The sequence below is a fragment of the Thunnus albacares genome, chromosome 21, assembly GCF_914725855.1.
Source record: "Thunnus albacares chromosome 21, fThuAlb1.1, whole genome shotgun sequence".
Lineage (NCBI taxonomy): Eukaryota > Metazoa > Chordata > Actinopteri > Scombriformes > Scombridae > Thunnus > Thunnus albacares.
Window position 1 is genome coordinate 15,165,940 of NC_058126.1, and position 18,298 is coordinate 15,184,237.

Below are 18,298 nucleotides of genomic sequence, written 5' to 3' on the forward strand. Positions count from 1 at the left end.
ATTTAAAGGTGTGTCCCTGACTAACTCCTCAGAGTAAACAGAGCAAAGTTTTACTAGAATGAAAAAGGCCACTGCAGCACTAACAATGGTCAGCCTCACTAAGTATGTGTTGAGACAGTTTGCCCTTTGACCCAATGGACAAACATCAAAAAGATCAATTATCTTGACTTACAAAATTAAAGACCGACTTCAATGCAACGTCCACGGCTTTTAAAAGAGTGAGGACACCTTTCTGATACTAAGATGCAGCACTTTTGCTTTTGCTCGGTCCACATCTTAGTCAGCGCCTCAAAGTCTCTAACTCTGCGGCTGGCACAGATTGAACAAAGGAAATAAAGGCTTTAACCTGGGTTCACCTCATCACTGTACATCATAAAAACAGCTAGTGTTCCTAATATTTTTTTAACATTCCATGTGTTTCCCAAAGAAAGTTGATTTAGTCTTTAAAGAATTATAAAAAAAATAGAGCCATAGTAAAAAAAAAAAAAGTTAAGTGACTCTTAATCTTCTCAAGTGTATTTCTTCAACTGTGTGCTCTCATGTGTGTTTGCATTCAGGATTGTACGTAAAAAGTCATCCAATAAAAGACTGAGCAAGACTCTTGCTCAGGTCACTTCATGTCGATTCAGAAGTGGCCTTGAATTTGATTGGGGTGGGGTTCTATGGCTGTGACTGTAAGTCTGTGTGTGTGTGTGTGAGAGAGAGAGAAAGAGAGAGAGAGAGAGAGAGTGAAAGAGAGAGAGAGGAGGAGGAGGGAGTACAGAGGGTTGTGTGTGTGTGGAGGCTGAAATATCCAAAGGACATGGTTTTGTCTCTGACATCCCATTATGTGATAAAAACATAAATAAGTCATAAAGGACAACTTTGCGCTTGTTGAACTATAACTTAACTCTGATTTAAACATATGTGATCCTCTGTGAAAATGCATATCTATTTTATTTTGGATGCATTAATACGCAAGGTTTCTTTTTTCGTACGCTGCGTAAATGCGCGCCAATGTATAGCCGTGTTGTCGTGTAACTTGATGCTCAGCAAGGCTTTGCTGTTCTTGTTCCAGTCACGAGAGTATTAATGAATGTGTTTCAGTTCCAGCAAGATTATCACAGTTGCTAATCAGCAACAACAAGAAAGGCGTTCTAAACATCATATTAAACTTGATTTCCTTAAAAATAATTCCTTTCTTTATCAGTATTTCTTTAAAAAATACAGTTTCTAGTTAGTAATATTTATTTTTAACCAGCTACAAGTGTTACTGCCAGACTTTTTTTGAAAAAGGAGTCAGGCAGTGCATTTCAGCACCTCGGACAGCGACTAAAGCGAGCTGGTCAGTTACCACTGTGTGCTTTCTGTTGAGACCTTTGGGCTTGTCTGACTTTATCTAAAAAGTCTCACCTCTAATAAACAAACATTTTTCTTCTTCACTCCTTTCCCTTTAAATGCAAAGTCATATGAATAAAAAGTAGTGATAAATGCGCTTAGCCTATACAATACAATATCTTTTATTAAGCGGGACATATATAGGGATTCTTCTATTATTTCCACAATGTACATTTGGTGAGCAACGTCACTGAACATTAAATCAGTCAAAGCTACGCAGATTCCGAAATGTAGAACACACAATAATGTGAATATGTACTTTATAAATTATATAATCATTTTTAATAAAAGGGCTCTAAGTCGTCTCCGGTGGCTGAAATATGTCGCCTTTTTTCTCTTTTAATAAACTCGTCGGCGGCCTACATTTGGCTTATTTTCAATATGTTCAGCATCCAAACGCAACACCATTGACAGCACAAAACATAAAGGAAAAACTTCCATTCGTGCAAAAAAATGCCTTGGGCGTGAAACCATTTCTTCTCTGGATGTCCATAATTCCATATACTTCACTTGGACGGAAATCGTATATTCTTTAAGGCTATACAAACATAAAATAGAGCATAACACACTCGGCCTGTCCAGGACATCAGTTCCTCCACTTCTCATCTTCTCCATTGTCCATTTTGCCCAGGTACACCCGTTTGTCTGTTGGCAAAGTTTTGTTTTCCAAGCAAGAAAAATCCACATACCCGACAAGCACACGCCAGTGGCCGATCAATACGTTTAATCATCCAGATTGCGTTAAAGTTGACTGATGGATTTGAATATATGAAAACTCCAAGGAAACGTTCATATTTGACTAGATAGTGGACGAGTGTAGGTATACAGATATTCGTCGGCTTCCTTGGCTGACAGTTATTTAAGTTAAAAATAAATGGCATGTTATTTTTTGTTCCTCGACCTAAGCAGAGTCCCGTGCGACTTGGATCATCGCAGATTATTAGATTATAGAGGAAAGACTAGAAAGCCTGAGAAGGTGGAGTATTTCCATCCGCCCATTAAGGTGCCCCGTTCCAGCTTCAGATAGACGCGGTCCTCCCGTTCAACCATCAGCAGTACTCCGTTACTGGCCGCCTCTCTTGTAACGTCCTGGTCACCAGCGAATGCTGATATAACCGGGTAATCATTTTGCATCAGGTTCACCTGCAGGGAAGGGGAGACACAAGCTTGTAGTTTGTTGATGTTTATCCGACCGTGCACTGAAATGTCACCTATTAACTGCTGAATGTATAGACCAACTATTTGATAATGGCTCACCTGAATGGTTTGTCTGTTGTAGACCTTCACCACGTGAAAGCTGAAACTATATATTCCCCTCCTTGGAGCCTGGAAAACACTTGCTTTGAGATCGAAATGGTTGCCGATGTTCACTAAAACCTGTGACCAAAAAGGGCGCACAATGAGAAAGCGCTTTATGTTTTTTTTTTTCATGTGCATGCTTCACTTAACATAACAGCTGGTAATGTATTGTGTGTCCCTGCTACGCATGGTGACTACAGAGCGACGTATCAGTCATACCCTGGTAGTCTATGCCAAATGTGCACTCAGATACAGTTTGGGATGGTTCCCAGTTTGATGCGTATAACAGGCCGCTGTCCAAAGACTTCAGCCGGAAAAACTTATTGGAACATCCAACCAAAAGCAACACAATGCACATGTAAATTCGGCCGAGGCCCAAAACGCATATGTGATAAAAGGATCCTGCAAGGATGATCATTCGTTTTGGCAGCGCATCTCCAAAACACGCCGATTACGCACAAGATTAAATGAACCCTTTCAAAGGAAAACAGCATTGTGTTCTTTAGGTCATGGATATTTGGGGCTCAGATTACACAGAGCCCGAGTGGTGATATGAAATCAATGAAACATCATCTTAAACAACTTCTACACGCCCACGGCAATTAGACAGATTATATGGTGTAGAGAGAATAAAAGCAACAAAGAGAAAAATAGTAATGGAGCTAAGATATTGGTCCAAATAGGATTCATATTCGACTATTGATGGACTGTGTTAGTGTTTAATTCAGTGGACATCTGACCTGGTCAAAATAGATGGTCATAGACGTGTTGCTCATCTCTGACGGCTCATGGTTGGTTCCACGCACAGCGGAAAACGCCACCTTTGCCCCAGCAGAGCGGACTGATATGCCAAGTGAGGAGGTGACCGCTCCGTCCGAAGAAGGGTTGGAGTCGCACACCACAAGACACTTCCCTTCAAGCACGATGGGCTCCGTATCGTTCTGGCCGAGGCAGAAAGCCACGCCGCATCCCAAGAGGAGGGCCAGTGCCAGGATGGCACAGGGTCCCGGGCAGCGCGCTGGCACCATGGTCGGATCGCTGATCCTGTGCACACTGATACAACCCGGCAGCCCCTTGGAGGTTTGTTAGTACTCGATCACCTGGTCCAGACTTAGTCCCTTCTCTCTTTCCCCCTCTCTCTCTTCCTCTATCTGTGATGCTCCCTCACTCTCTCAAACACCTTCTGACACACAGACGCACTCAGACTCTCTCCGGCTGTGACTCCCCTCCCTCCTGTGCGTCTTAGTTGATTTTGGGAGAGTATTCAGACAAGTGCTGTAAATCCTGATGATTTGAGAGAAAGAATGAGAGTATTCATGTCAGACAGTGGTAGAATACGATTTTAATATAGTTTACTCATTATACTTAAGTAAAATCTACGTGCGTAAAATGGCTAACGCGCGTAAAATGAAAAAGCCAGCAGTTGTCCGCAAATACCAAATTGTAAATAATCACATTGTATAGATAAATGCTCATTTTCTAATCGTCTGTTGTTGATAAAACCAACTCAGTACTGCATACTGAGTGTTTCCTAATAGAACTCAGCGCCTCAACACTTTGTAACAATTATAATATCCTTGGAAAATCATGATACAGTTCATTCGACCCTCGTTTTAGTGTATAATTAAGGTAAAAAAGCACTTTGCAGACATTTATGTTGAGAGAAAGGTAAATCACGACCTACCTGTGCTCTCCATCGCGCTGGTATGCTCTCTGTCTCTCGCAGACTGAAATGAGCACTTAGATCGCTGGTGCAAAAAACCAAGAGTCTTTGGGCTTCCTTTCGAGGGACAACTCACGCCCATTCTTTGTGTGTAGCCACTGCAACAGGACTCCTCAGAAGTATCCCACAATTAAGAGCACATGCGTGGACTAATGTTTGTTTACATATTAATCAGTTCAATGCTGTGAGCTCAGGGGCCCCTCAGGACGGCAGAGATCACTCGCTCTCAATGTCTGTCATTTATATGCTGTGGGTTTCTCATGTCTCTCCCTGATTAATCCGAAATGAAGGGGGCTGCAGCGGATAACCTTGCTGTTGCACGGTACATTCAGCATTCATGTATATATTACTAATTTGAGACTTAAAGGAACATTTTTATGAGTCCAATAAAGATACTTGTGCGCCATCCAGTGGCAGATTTTACTTGTGCAGAGTGTGTTTTTCAGAGTGACATAGATATATCAAAGCATAAAAGTGATTAAATTAATACACTTTTTGTGGCATCTGCTTTGCTGTTTTATTAATGGTTGTATACTGGCATATCAGCGAATTATTTCACTTGCACATCACACTTAACAAACACCCCATGAGCAGGTTGAAAGCAGGTGACACTTCAGAAAATGCACACTTCACAGAGAATGACCCGCACCTCTCTGTACCACCCTTAGCCTTTCTTTTCAATTCCTGACATGTCATCATCCTTTGAAGAGCTGTGTAGAGGGTCCCTATCAGTGCTCCATACCTCTGAAGAGTCTGAGTGGGCTTCAGAAGTGGTGAACCCTCACGTTAGACCTTTAATGAGCTGTCATTTTCCCTACTGAAAGATATGCTAACTGGCTACATTATGCATTGAGCTCATATTTAGAGGGGGAGGTCGGTACAGACTGTCTTTAACTTCATAAGCTCAAATAAAAAGTAGAAGGAAAAAAGTGGATTTCTTTTCAACAGGACTGTAATCTTAATACATGCAAGCAAATAGATAGGAGGAGAAGACAAAACCAAACATTCTACTTAACGGTACTGAATGTTACTTTGAATAAGCATTAAAAGCCTTGACAGAAATACCCAGAACATATCTTAACTGTCTACCAGCTGCACAATGTCCTTGTATAATGATCCACATGACTTGCAGTACAAAAAAAGTACATTATTTTAAACTTAATCATCCTTCCCCCTTTCTCAATCCCATTTGAAAAACATTGCACTGTCAGAGATGACTGACAAACCATGCGGAAGAGTGACATCAGGTATCCAAGAGCCACAACTGACCCCAGGCCTTCAGAAGGACACAGAGCTACAGAAAACATCAAATGTCAAGTATGGGGGGACATGCAAGGAAAAGGGATGTGGCCTACATGGCATTACCATACCAGGGGCTGTCGTTGCCCTAAAAGGGGACTTCACTTCCATCAGACAAGCTGGTCGGCTAGACTGACAACAGTGTTATGGTTATTTTCCCTGACAGCCAGCAGAGCCTACTGGCTTCCAGGAACGGGGAGGTCGATTACGTGATGGGTCTTAAAAGCGAGCCATCTGTTTTTGCAAGGAAAAGGACTCAGCCTCAGTCTGGTTGGTTTTGTGGTTTTCTATACAAATTCTATACATTACAATTCTCCTGATGACTTACGTTTGATTGTGCATTGTTTACAAGGAAGCAAGTCCACATAGGGGTAATATGCTGTCTATTCTGATCATTTCCTCAGGGATTTTGTATCTAATGTTATTTGTCTATTATTTGATCAGTACTTCCATTCCAAATACTAAGGATAAAACATCATCAAAATCAGAGGATGTCCACAGCAATTAGCCCTCTGTGTACTCAAACCACCATATGCTTCATGAGGTCTGAAATACCCACTTTTGTATTGCATTTGTATTCCTATCCGTCTTCTGTCCATCTGTCTGTGTGCAGCTATAAATGTCTCTGTATCTTCATATTTGAAATGAGGTCAGAGTCTCAAACAAGTTCAACCGGGAGCTCTCTCTCTTAAAGAAACCTTTGAGAGAGAGGGAGGGAGGGAGATTGTGTTGTATCTCTTGTCTTACATCAGGAAGATGTGACCTCTATCTTAGCATGTGTGAGGAGACAAATAACATCAATCTTACCAATTCCTCCCCAGCTAGTGCTGGGCTAACACCCTGATGAGGAGTTATATTGCTAACCCAGGGAAAGGTTACAGTAGACTACACTGTGCCCACTAGAGCTTACAGTAACCAGTATTACTTTGTGTGTGTGAATAGGTGTATTAATCATGTTGCGGGGCACAATAAATGTGTTCATTCAGTTCCATTTGGGGTCTAAAAACTGGTTTCTACAAGGTAGGCTACACAAACTGCATTTAAGGGTTAAGACTTCATTCTTGAACAAGGTTATGGTTTGGGTTGGGGTAAGAGTTTTGTGGGAAAATGCCTCAAATGAGACTTACACCAAGTGATACACAATTAATTAGTTTGTGTTGCAACAAGATGAAGACAATATTTGCATCAGTTTTACTGTTCGTACTTGGGAATTTTTATTTACCAGAATTTAATGTACATCTGACACCTAAAATACCTTTAAATATTTGACAATTACCACTAAAGGCTCCCCAAATCTGTATATTTATTCATTTGTTAATATAATAGTATATAGAGTGTTTAGCTGAACCAGTTCCTGATTAGCTTTTTAAATTCAGAGTGTTACAACTGGTAAACCTGCCCAACCTTCAAGGCCCAGTGGAAACAGAGGTGACAAACATTTATATATTCAGCTGGGTCATGAATAATTTGGTCATGTTTTAACAATTTTTTTTCTTATTAATGACCCTGTGAAAACTAGCAGCAGCATCAGCAGAACCTAGTGGGGATCCTAGAAATGATAAATAATAAAGCAATGCAAGGCAATTGTATTTACAGTATATAGCATGTTTCAGTACAAGTGAACTCAGTGTGCTTTGCATTAAAATACATGTGCAATTACCCAGAACCCACATCCAACCCGCAGATAAAGATATACACAAACTAATCATAACCCTGACAAAATAGTAATGTTTTCAGTTTGCTTTTGAATGTCACACAGATGTGACAGATCTCAGGTCAAAATAACCAAATAACCAAAAGCACACCACCAATCTGTGGTGGGGCAGCCTTTAAGATGGCTGCTTGACTTGACATTTCTGATTCTCTTATATAATTCGATTTACAGCACACAATCACTCAAGTGAATTGTGAAGTTTTATATTGGGCCACTGTCTGAACAATACAACTTCTACTACTACGCCCAGTATGACTACGACTATTACTACTACCATCACAACCTGTCAATCAATCAGTTCTGACCAGAAAAAAAAGAAGAATAAAATCTGACAGTGATGTCGTGTCACAGGGCTGATTGTCATAGCATTCACAATCTATAGTTTCTGGTCCAACTAATGCCAATTCTATCAGTTTGCGCAGATTCACTCTGAGTACACACCTTGTCTGTCGTGTCCGTTTTCGACTACTGCTTCGAGCACACATCCACCATTATCTGTAACTTCTCCAAAGGACTGCAAGGTTTGTGGATTACTTTGGAGAGATAATGGACCCAAATCCATACTTCAAGCTGGAAAGAGCTGATGCCCAGACTGGCACCAAGCTCACCACTCTATACAACAAGGCTATGATGGTTGTGGGCACATTGGAGCAGGTTCTTGGCCCAAGAGCCATGTTGGACAGAGCTTTGTCTGTCTCTCCACACATCCTCCGGCAATATATTGTTCGTCTGGTGGCTCAGCTGGTCCCCGTTCCCTCATCACATCGTCAAGACTGTCCTAACTACATACCAGGTTGAGTCTGCAGGTGACACCACTCCAGCCCGAGTGCAACCCAGTGGGGAGAGGGCGTTGAGATGGAGAGCCAACTGACAGATTCAGGGACAAAATGTTTGAGCAGTTCAGATCCTGGATTACACACACCAAGGTTTTCCAGAAAGCTTTTCTCAGGATAACAAATATAGGACAATATGTAATATGTCACAAATTTGAAGTGCTTGTTCTTTACTTGGGTGTCTCTATTTCATGCAACTTTTTATTTCTACTCCTCTACATTTCAGAGGGCAATTTGTTTGTTTGTTGTTGAACAGCCACAAACCCATGAGCATCCATACTGTGTATCTATCTCTCTCTCTTCTCCCACTCTCTCCATGTTTTTCTCCTCCCTTGTCCTCTTTTTTCAGTACTGAGGCTCTTCTGTTCTGGACCATCAACCATCCTGGGATCTCTCTTTCTCCTTTTGGTTTTTCAGTGCTTTTGGCCTCCCCTCTCGTCTCTCTCTCCCTTTGTGTGAATGATGTCATTGTCTCTCTCCCCCTCTTTGTGTATGGTGTCCTTGAGGTTTGCCTCTCACGCGTATCTGTAGTCTGTCCTCTTAAAAAGTCTTCATGGTGGAGAGGAAATCATGTGTCTCAAGTCAAGTTGCTCAATGTGGATTGAAATTTTTCATGCAGTATATGTTTGCAATACGTCTGTAATATTGTCAGTCTGCTTTTCTGTCATTGTAATTTTACTATTGTTAATTTGATCTATTCTGTACACACAGCATCAGTTGCATATCTGTCCAGCATAGAAGAGCAATCCCTCTTCTGTGCCTCTTTCTTCCTTCTGTGAGAGGAGCCATTCAGCATCAGAAGTACTGTTACTGCTTTATACTGTATGTACATTCAGCCAATAATACTTTTGTACTTTTATCGCAGTAAAACCAAACCAAACAACTAAATATAAGAATTTTAAATGTAGGATTTTTACTTGTAATGAAGTATTTCTGTATATTTAGAAAGTGAGGAGTGATTTTAACATTTTTATATAACTATTTTTTCCCAAGTAAAGGATCTGAATATTTCTTGCACTGTGTAGCATATAGTGGATAGTTCTAATTATATTCATAAACAGTAGGTTACGTACTGTTCATGTATGGTTTCACTCTTCTTATATGCATCGAAATATCAGTTCAAAGGGACACTGCACTGATTTAACAAAAAAAGATCAGTTGAAGGTGCAGCATGTACAATTTAGTGGCATCTATTAGTGAGGTTGCAGATTGCAACAAAGTGAATGAAAGTGAATTATCTACATAGAGAACCCCTATGTGGATAAAAAGGACTCATTTTAATGTAACGAAAACACAATGATTTACTTTTAACTTGCCATAGGGAGTACAGTCCCACTCAGTCTGCTCAATCTGTGAAAGCAGTTGTATAATGTCTTTTGTAGCTCTGAAGGGAGTTTTCTAAGATAAAAAATATAACCAGGGTAATGTCATAAAAGCTGTTACAAACTGTGGTTGTGGAATTTGAAAGATGAGGGCATTTACCAGGCAGGGAGGGTCGGGCAGACACAATTCAGTTGCATTATGGGAAGTTAAGGATCCAGTGTTTTTTTTTTTTTTTTGGAATTTGAACTATTTGACCCATGCTACTGACTACATACTTTTTTTTAAAAAAAAAGTTTCTATTGAAAGACTCCAGCTTTATGTAACTGCAATACTAAATTGCACCCTTCAGTGAAGCCTAGTTAACTCAGCACCTTTCACAACCCTAAAAAAGAGCGACAGACAGCGAGAGACAACTTGGCAAACATTCAAGCAAACAACAACAACAAGCCCAATATTAATTTAATTTAATCTGTTTTAATTCGATTCAAATGAACAGTTACTAGAGGCAAACGTTGACACTCCCCACCGGAAGACTCTTTTCAGCTCATGTAACTATGGCGACGGGACGCGGACAGTCCGGACAGTTAGGGCAGATATTCAATAACAGAGGAACAGCTATAAAAAGGTTTTCATTTTGTGTATTTACGGAGTTTACGTCGTGAAGGTTCCCCATTCCGTAAGTTACTTTACGTTCGTTAATATTAAAACGTCGTCGTTACGTGGCCTTAAACCTTCCTTACTCATATTTGTCTCAACGGGATCAAGACTAGTGAAACAAATGGAAACGCGAAAAGCAATCATTCCCAGAGTACGGCCAGTGAGGACGGCCAAAAGAGCTGACAAATCATCTCCAGCATCCACTCTCAACTATATGGAAAGGTAATATGTCAGAACATGCTCGCATTTTTCACCTGCGTGGCATTCAAGCACTTCAGCCAGACTGTGTTCAGAGAGTGTGGCAAGTGAGGGTTTTGTTGCCCTGTACGTAAAGAGATTTATAGACCGTGTTTGCAGCAAAACACAACAGAAGCACAGCAAAAATCAATACAGATGTAACTAAGACACTTGACTACATGTTCAAATTAAGCAATCTGATTCCTTCCCAAGTGAATGTGAGCACTAAAAGCATCAAAGGACACACCAGGTTAGGCAGTAGTTACAGTACAAGTCAGCATCACTTTACTCACTATATATCCATTTCTACCAAATCATTTTCTGTCATTTCTTAAATGGAAACTGCTTAGCAATGTAATGAAGTAAAAACAAAATCACATTTAGCAAGGCTTTTGTTTTATGCACTTTAAAAAGTACTTTTGCAGTTTTATGTAATAAGACCTCAATAGACTTTTTACTGGCTACAGTTTTCTGGAAGGATGTGTCTAAATCATTGCTGTATCAAATTTGTAGTTTAGATTAAAGCTGTAACTATTGATTATTTTCATCATATTTATTCAGTTTTCTCTCTATAATTGCTCAATTAACCATTAAGAATGTGTGTCACATTTTACCAGAGCCAAGAGTGAAAGGTTCAAACTGCTTGTTTTGTTTACAGATATTCAGTTTACAGTGACATAACAAAGAGATAAGCAGCAAATCCTCACATTTGAGAAGCTTGTTTGACATTTTTATCTAATAATTGACTCAAACAATTAGTCCGTTATCAAAGTTGCTGGTGATAACTGTTCTGTTGATGCACTAATTAATTAATTGACTAATTTAAGCCACGTCAGCTCCGGTTTAGATGTAATTATACAGCATTCTTTATTTGTAATCATTTAATAAATACAGCATGGTGTAGAGATATTAAGAAGCCTGTAAATGATCATCATGAGGCATTCTCTGGCCTTGAAATTGAATGAAATCATAGCTGACCTGGGTTTGAGTTTGAACTTTGATTTTAGAACTGAAAAGGTGAGTCTTAAAATGTTATGAGGCACACTGGTTTAAAATGCACACAATATCATGTTTATGTGGTAGTTTACTGGAAATATTGTGGATAATAAACTCGTGAGCTATCGTTTTCCTTTTCACACTCATAGAAATGCTAAAAGTTAAATATCTCTATGTTGACAGCTCCAAATGTCTAGTAAAGGTTAACAATTTAAGTCATTTGTACTTTAAAGCTTAAATGTAACATCTAACATTCCAGTTATTAAAACTACACCAAAGATGATTTATTAATTTAGTGTTGCCTTTTTGAAGTTGTTTCATCTGCTTGTTAGTATGCAGTGGAATGTCAGTGATTGAGCAGGCAGGTAATGGGAAAACGATTACTCACTGAAGTGATTTAATTGATGGATTGACACCGTTAACCAGGACAGGTGCAACCAGACAAACCTGATCAACATTTCTCAATAACAGATAAGAGAAGAATGTGGAAGAATGTTAGAGGACAATGTGTCAATTTTTTTTTTAAAAAAAGTGCTATTTGTTTGTATTTTAGCACACCCAACCATGCAGGTAGATTTAATAAAGATTTTATTCATTCATTCATTATACTGTGTTTGTTTTATATTAGATCTGCTAAATAGGAACATTGACACGGGTCATTTACTGCCAGACGTGTATGATAGAAATGTCAAGTAGTCTGTTGAGAGCATATTTGTCTCATACTCCGGTGCCTCCAAAGAACTGCAGAACAACAGGTGGCATGAAAACACTGGTGTCACTTCCTTGTAGTAATATTTAATTACCTTTTCCGTAGAATGCCATCTGAGATCCTGATTAAGATTCTGTCATACCTGGATGCCTCCGCTCTTTTCAGCATCAGTCACGTCAATAAGCTCTTCTATCAGCTTGCCAATGATAAGTGAGTATCATCCAGGTCTTATTAATGCAACACACATACACATGCTGTACATAATAGACATGAATATGTTAGGAATCCAATCGAACAGTAAGTAAAGACAGCTTTCTTACAAGTCGGGGAATTTGTTACGTTTTTTTGTCTATATTTTAATCCTTAAAGTCTTATTTTCTTAAAGCTGTTTTTATAAATATTTTTATATTAACAATGGATCACATGGGTTATTGTATGTGAAAGTGGTCACTTGCAGTGATGAACTAATAGGAAATAAACACTCAACTCAGCAGTTCCCCTCAGCTCTACAGATTGTTTCAGTGTCTTTTAACTCATTGTTTTAGATTTTCTGCCCACAACTTCAATGTTTTTACTGTGCATCTGTTCCGACAGAATGCAAAGTGAATTTTAGAGGTGGCGTGATTACATATAAAGTCAAAGATGTGAGTTAATTCTCCTAGGGCAGTGTGAAATCGACATGTCTGCGCAAGTTGAAAATGTTGAAAAATTGACGCGCTAGACATGTTCAATCATTTGTCTGTTAACTTTCTTCAGTTTTTTACAGTCACAGCATTCTTTCATTTTTCTATTCCTACCAATACAATCAATGCAGTGCTCTGTGGAAGAGGATCTACATAGAGTTTAACAAGAATAAAAAGTGGAAACATGAGCGCATGGACAAGGTGCTGTTGACGATGGCCACACTCGAGGGTCGGGATCAGGCTGTGGGCTTCTGGAAGTTGCTGCACTTCAAGACTGTTGCCACATGTGATATGAATAAGTGGAAAAGATATCTTGGACTCATCAGCCGTCACACTGGGCTGCCTAGCCAAACGGAGCGGGTCCTCAGGTAAGAGACGGAGCAAGGCAAAAATGGCTTTTGAAAACCACTTAGATGAAGTACTTCAGATGTATGATTTCCCTTACCAGACACTTGAGTAGCTTGACAAGTGTTGCTAGTGAGTTAAGCTAATCAAGTGCTTACCATGTATTTTGAAGCATTTGAACACCTCAGCTATGGAGCAAGAGGTGAGAAAAAGATTATTATTTCTCTGGTAATTTCAGTTGCAAATGAGGTGTTTTTATAGTTAGTTTTGGTTGACATCATTTTGTACTGTATCTACCGTACCATATTCTGCATTTGCCATCTGTTCAGTATGTGTAGCTGTTTACAATTGGAAGCAACTCTGTAAGGTATCATGGGAATCCCTGCACTGTTTGTGGTTTGCACTAAAACTTAGGAGATCCACCCTCGCTGTCAAGAAAGTTCAAGGGTAGAGACTAGAGGACAGTTCAAGCCACTGGCAATCAAAAACAAAGCATGGTTTGTTTTTCATATCGCACTTAATGACACTTTCTTATTAAAGGTGAGAAAGGAGGTCTCTGTCTGAATGCGATGTCTGCTCAGGGGGATGCCAGCACGCAGGGGAAAGCTCCCTCACCGCCTCCACCGCGGTTTCTGCTGTGTTTTTATAACCTCTGATTAGAGGCTGTGCAGCACTCAATTTTGAGTTCTGTGGCAGTCACTGTTGTACAGAGGGGAAGTAGAAATAATTGTGTTCCTTGCAGAGGCTGTCTGAATTGTTGAAGTAAATTACTTAGCCCCCCAACCCCTCATCCACAACACACACATGCACGCACACCTTCCTCCTCCTCCCTCCTCCCACCAACTCAGACAATTCCCTGTGGGGGTTTGTCTGTTAGAGACATTCAGGAGCATGCGATTTACCTTGGTAATAATCATTTCACAAGACATCACACATACAGACAATGCAGAGTGAAGTCCCCTGGGTCATCTGGGGCCTCCTGGGCTGCTCCAGTTTTTAGCTTTGTTCCCCCACTTAATTGATATTGGATGGTGCCTCAGCGAGACACCGGCTGCATCACAGTCGGGGTAGCCCTGAATCACAGTTTAGACAGAATTGGATCAAGAGATTTATCATAACAGCTGCGGTTTCATTTCATCCGTTGCATATCATTTCATTAGCAAGAAGAGCTTAGCTCATACTACTCCCTGCTGTTGTCTAAAGAAACGTAATAGCCATTGAACTCATAGTTTGCATGATTTAAAATATAAGACTCAGCTTTAACCAACACTGTTTGTCTTAAATTCAAATAAATGTAAAGAAGATTTCAGTTATGTACAGCAATTGCAATTGTACCTTCATGTGGCTATTAAGGAATATGAAGTGAGTCTTTTTGCAAATTTAAAAAGTGTTTCCATATTGTTTGTGTTGATAAATTGTATCTGTCTCTCTTCACTACACTGCACATTAAAAATTGTATATACTTTTATTACAAAACCTCAAATATCCGTCTTATCTTATTGCTGTTATTTTGCATTGTGTTATCTTATTCTAGAAACTTGCACGTCACCTGGGAGCTAACAGTCTCTGATAAATCAGGGCGTGAGGCCACATTTGAGCTGAGCCAGTCCCAGTTCTTCGAGACGTCTGTGACTCTGTGCTGGAGCGGAGGCTGCTTGCCCGACTACCAGCAGATTTCCACCCTTCAACTCCACGGTGTCAGGAGGATAGCCCTCAACTGCCCCGGCTTAAAGAAGTAAGACAGCTAGTGTCCATGTCCTCTCTCCCTCTCTTTCTACATATATTTATATATATATTTATATATGTATATCTCTATCTCCTCTTTTCTCTTCTACTATTTTCTTTCCTTGCACCCTTAGACCTGGCTGGAGGTCCCTCATGGCAAAGTTAGACATGGAGACTCTAACTAAAAGTGCACAGGTCTTTGGCCAGGACAGACTGGTTGAATTGAAGCTGCTACAGCCTGGCTTCATCATTGGTATCTGGAAGGTAATTACCTCACAGGCAGTCATGGCATTATTAATTATTATTCATTACTTTATAGAGGCTGGAAAAGTGAGATAGGTGATTTAGGTACATTACCTGTCAGTAATATAAACAATGTGCACTATGGCTAATTTGAATGATGGCTCTCTTCACAGGACCAGCCCTGCCTTGCCTTTCTCATGTTTACCCTCCACTTCCACAGACTGGTGGAAAAAAGTATCCAGGGATCCTCTGTTTGGTAGGCTGCACTTGAACAGGCGCCTTTTATTCACATGCTTATATGGCGTGCAGTGTATCACCATCAGATGGTTAGGGCTCAAATTCAAAGGATATGATAACTGACAGGATTGGTTTGAGTCTCCTGAGCTGATCCGTCTACTGTATGATACACTGCTGGGTGAGATTTGAAGCATCAGCATCACTGGCGCCTGCATTTCACCACCACAGGGGATAATGTGACTATACCAGATTTTCATATAAAGTATATTCTGTGGCCTTTTATACTATCTTCTTCTCGTATGTCCACCGGTGATTTTTTTTTTAGTCATTAAGACCCAGTGCAGGTGTTAGCAGACTTTTAAACAGAGAGGATTAATTGGATAAATTTTCTGCTGTAATGTTCATTTTGAATTAAATCTGTAAATGCACAGGGCATGATGGCACTTGATTGAAAACCAGTGGGCTAGATCATACAGTGTTCACAATGTATTACCATGCATTTGAAAATAAATTGTAATCCAACTGCTGTGTAGAGTTGAAGGTGATTCACTTTCAGTTTTAATCTGAGTGGTATAATGAATGATCTTCAGGATTACATAGCCTACTAGATACTGTTACACTTATTGTGAGTCTGTAGCATAGCGTGGACATAGCCCCCTCTCCTGGCTTCTTGTGAGATCACACTGTTACAGTACATAATTATTACACTCCACAAAAGTAATAAACCCCTGAAATGCCTTTTTAATGAAATGTCTTGATGCTCTCTTCACTCGCCACAGTCTTCATTTCATTTACCTTTTTACTTTTGCTTTCCTCCAGCCCCTATGTGGAGCCGATGGACAACCCCCCTTTTGATGACATAGACCCTGAATATGGTCTCCATGGTTACCAACTACACATTGTTCTCCACGACACTGCATGGGAGATCATGTCCGGAAGCTTCTCCCAGCTCTTCTGCCGGAGAAGTAATTTATTTATACTCATATTCACTAAGTCACATTGTGAAATGATGCTGACAAAATATGTATGAGCTATTTAAAAACTCTAGTGCCTCTAATGAGAGCAAGTAAGATTCAAATGTGTGGTAACTTTTTGATGAATGCTAAGTCTTATCTTTTTATTCTCATACTGCATATTTATAGTTAAATAACCTTTATTAGCTATGTTCACTAAGACATGAATTGTTATTAAAGTGTTCATAAATCCAGGTAACATCACAGTGTTTCAAAACCTGCAGATACTCTGTGAAATGACTAAACTTTTTACTTTAGATATTTTACCTCATATAGCGTTAACTAATTAGGTGACCTAACACCCAAATCCTAATTATTATAGTGTGAAGACTTACGTGTTTCCTGGTGTGTTCTTTGGCCAGCTCAGATCTGTGACGGACTAATCCAACTGACTGCCATCAGCAGGACAAACTTGTCGCAGCACACGCCTCTGTTAGGCAGCATCACCCTGCCCTGGAGGTGTGAGGCCCTGCAGGGAACAGTGGAGGTACTACATATACTGTAGGCTATGTGCCTTTTGTTTCACTAGATACAGTATAACACTTGCCCAAAAGCGACTTAAGTATGTTGCTGAGAAGTTATAGAAAGTGCTAAGACAACAGAAGGAGACTACATGCCTTTTTTGTGTGTGATTATCACGGAGACCTATTAAAAAGTTATTTTTAGAATTACAATGCAGATTCAGGCTCAAACCATTCCCCCCTGGGCTAAGGAGAATACAGTTGTAATCTCTCATTTTATCATGAATCTTGGCAGTTTTGACTTAACATTATAGATGTGTGTCTGCCTAAAGATTTTAGATATCTTTGTCTAGTATACATATTGTATATTGGAACTATAATGAAATCACAACAGCGATAGTCCACACAGAAAAGAGGTTGTGACACAGGTTTACTTTTCTACTTTTTACCAGAATTGCTGCATCATGAGTCTGACTCTGCTGGATGAATCCAAGAAACCCTTCTGGTGTGTCAGCTCTCCTGTTTCCATGAAGCCGGTAAAGATGCTGACTTCTTATGACTATGATGGTGAGCACTTCCTAATCCACTATCAGGACTCAGAAGGTCAGGTGAAGATGGATTTTGTCTGGATGAAGGAACAGATGCAGTTTTTCCTCATTAGTTTAGTTGTTTACGTCACTACTTGCAAAGTCAACAAGCATTTCAGTAGAGATTACTGAGCCTTCGGTATTTCTGGAACAAGTTTTGAGGTATTTCGTCATTTAAGTTGGATACTATGACTTTGCTTTTATATGATCAGCATATCTACAACACCTTGTTTATAAGGACAGATTGTGCCACCAGTATCATCTGATGCTTCTAAATATAATTTTAAACTTAATTGATACGTTTACAGTATAACCCCAATTTGTAAAGAGATTGATGTTGTATAAACAGCCAAGGTCTCTGCTCAAAAAGCCTAACTTTTTCATTTAAATGCTGAATAAATTAATACATTTTTAATGGATTTATTAAATCTTTTGTGACTTACTTACTTTACTTTCTGTTTCAATGTACCGATGTGTCGTCCTGTCTGTTGCTTTTTATAATGTTTCATCCACACTTCCTCAATTTGCAAATCTGTTTGATAATTAATTCATGTGTATTCAATGTATTATTTTTACACCATAAAAAGAGAATGATGAAAAAGAAATTTAATTGGAACGTTTAATTATTTTAAAATATAATTATTAAAAGCTTTTTGAATTGCTCAGTTTAAATGAAAATGTTATGAATACTTCACTGATAGTTTTTGATCAGCTAATTAATTAATTATAATAATGTTACAATATCATATATAATTAATTAAGTGGCACACTCCAGATGTTTTTACACTGTCTGTTTATTTTTATACTCAATATAGTCAATACAAAAACAAAACATCC

General features: G+C 39.4%; 2 protein-coding genes across 3 annotated transcripts; one reads left to right on the plus strand and one right to left on the minus strand.

The window, feature by feature from the left end:
- Window positions 1-1,470: 1,470 nt before the first annotated feature.
- On the minus strand, window positions 1,471-4,671 carry cbln2b (cerebellin 2b precursor). The gene is made up of 4 exons (XM_044339910.1): window positions 4,361-4,671; window positions 3,417-3,960; window positions 2,635-2,754; window positions 1,471-2,520 (listed from the first exon to the last, which is right to left on the minus strand). Exons 2-4 carry the CDS (start codon window positions 3,702-3,704, stop codon window positions 2,323-2,325), a joined length of 606 nt encoding a protein of 201 aa, XP_044195845.1. The 5' UTR covers window positions 3,705-3,960; window positions 4,361-4,671; the 3' UTR covers window positions 1,471-2,322.
- Window positions 4,672-9,826: 5,155 nt separating this feature from the next.
- fbxo15 (F-box protein 15) lies at window positions 9,827-17,906 on the plus strand. 2 transcript variants are annotated; one of them, XM_044339849.1, is made up of 10 exons: window positions 9,827-10,244; window positions 10,334-10,447; window positions 12,273-12,377; window positions 12,982-13,218; window positions 14,730-14,930; window positions 15,055-15,184; window positions 15,337-15,419; window positions 16,220-16,365; window positions 16,776-16,900; window positions 17,327-17,906. In XM_044339849.1, the coding sequence occupies exons 2-10, from the start codon at window positions 10,347-10,349 to the stop codon at window positions 17,591-17,593; spliced, it is 1,395 nt and encodes a 464-aa protein (XP_044195784.1). In that variant the 5' UTR covers window positions 9,827-10,244; window positions 10,334-10,346; the 3' UTR covers window positions 17,594-17,906. The 2 variants fall into 2 exon arrangements, with proteins under 2 accessions (XP_044195784.1, XP_044195783.1); XM_044339848.1 differs by having other exon boundaries at window positions 9,828-10,447.
- Window positions 17,907-18,298: the final 392 nt, after the last annotated feature.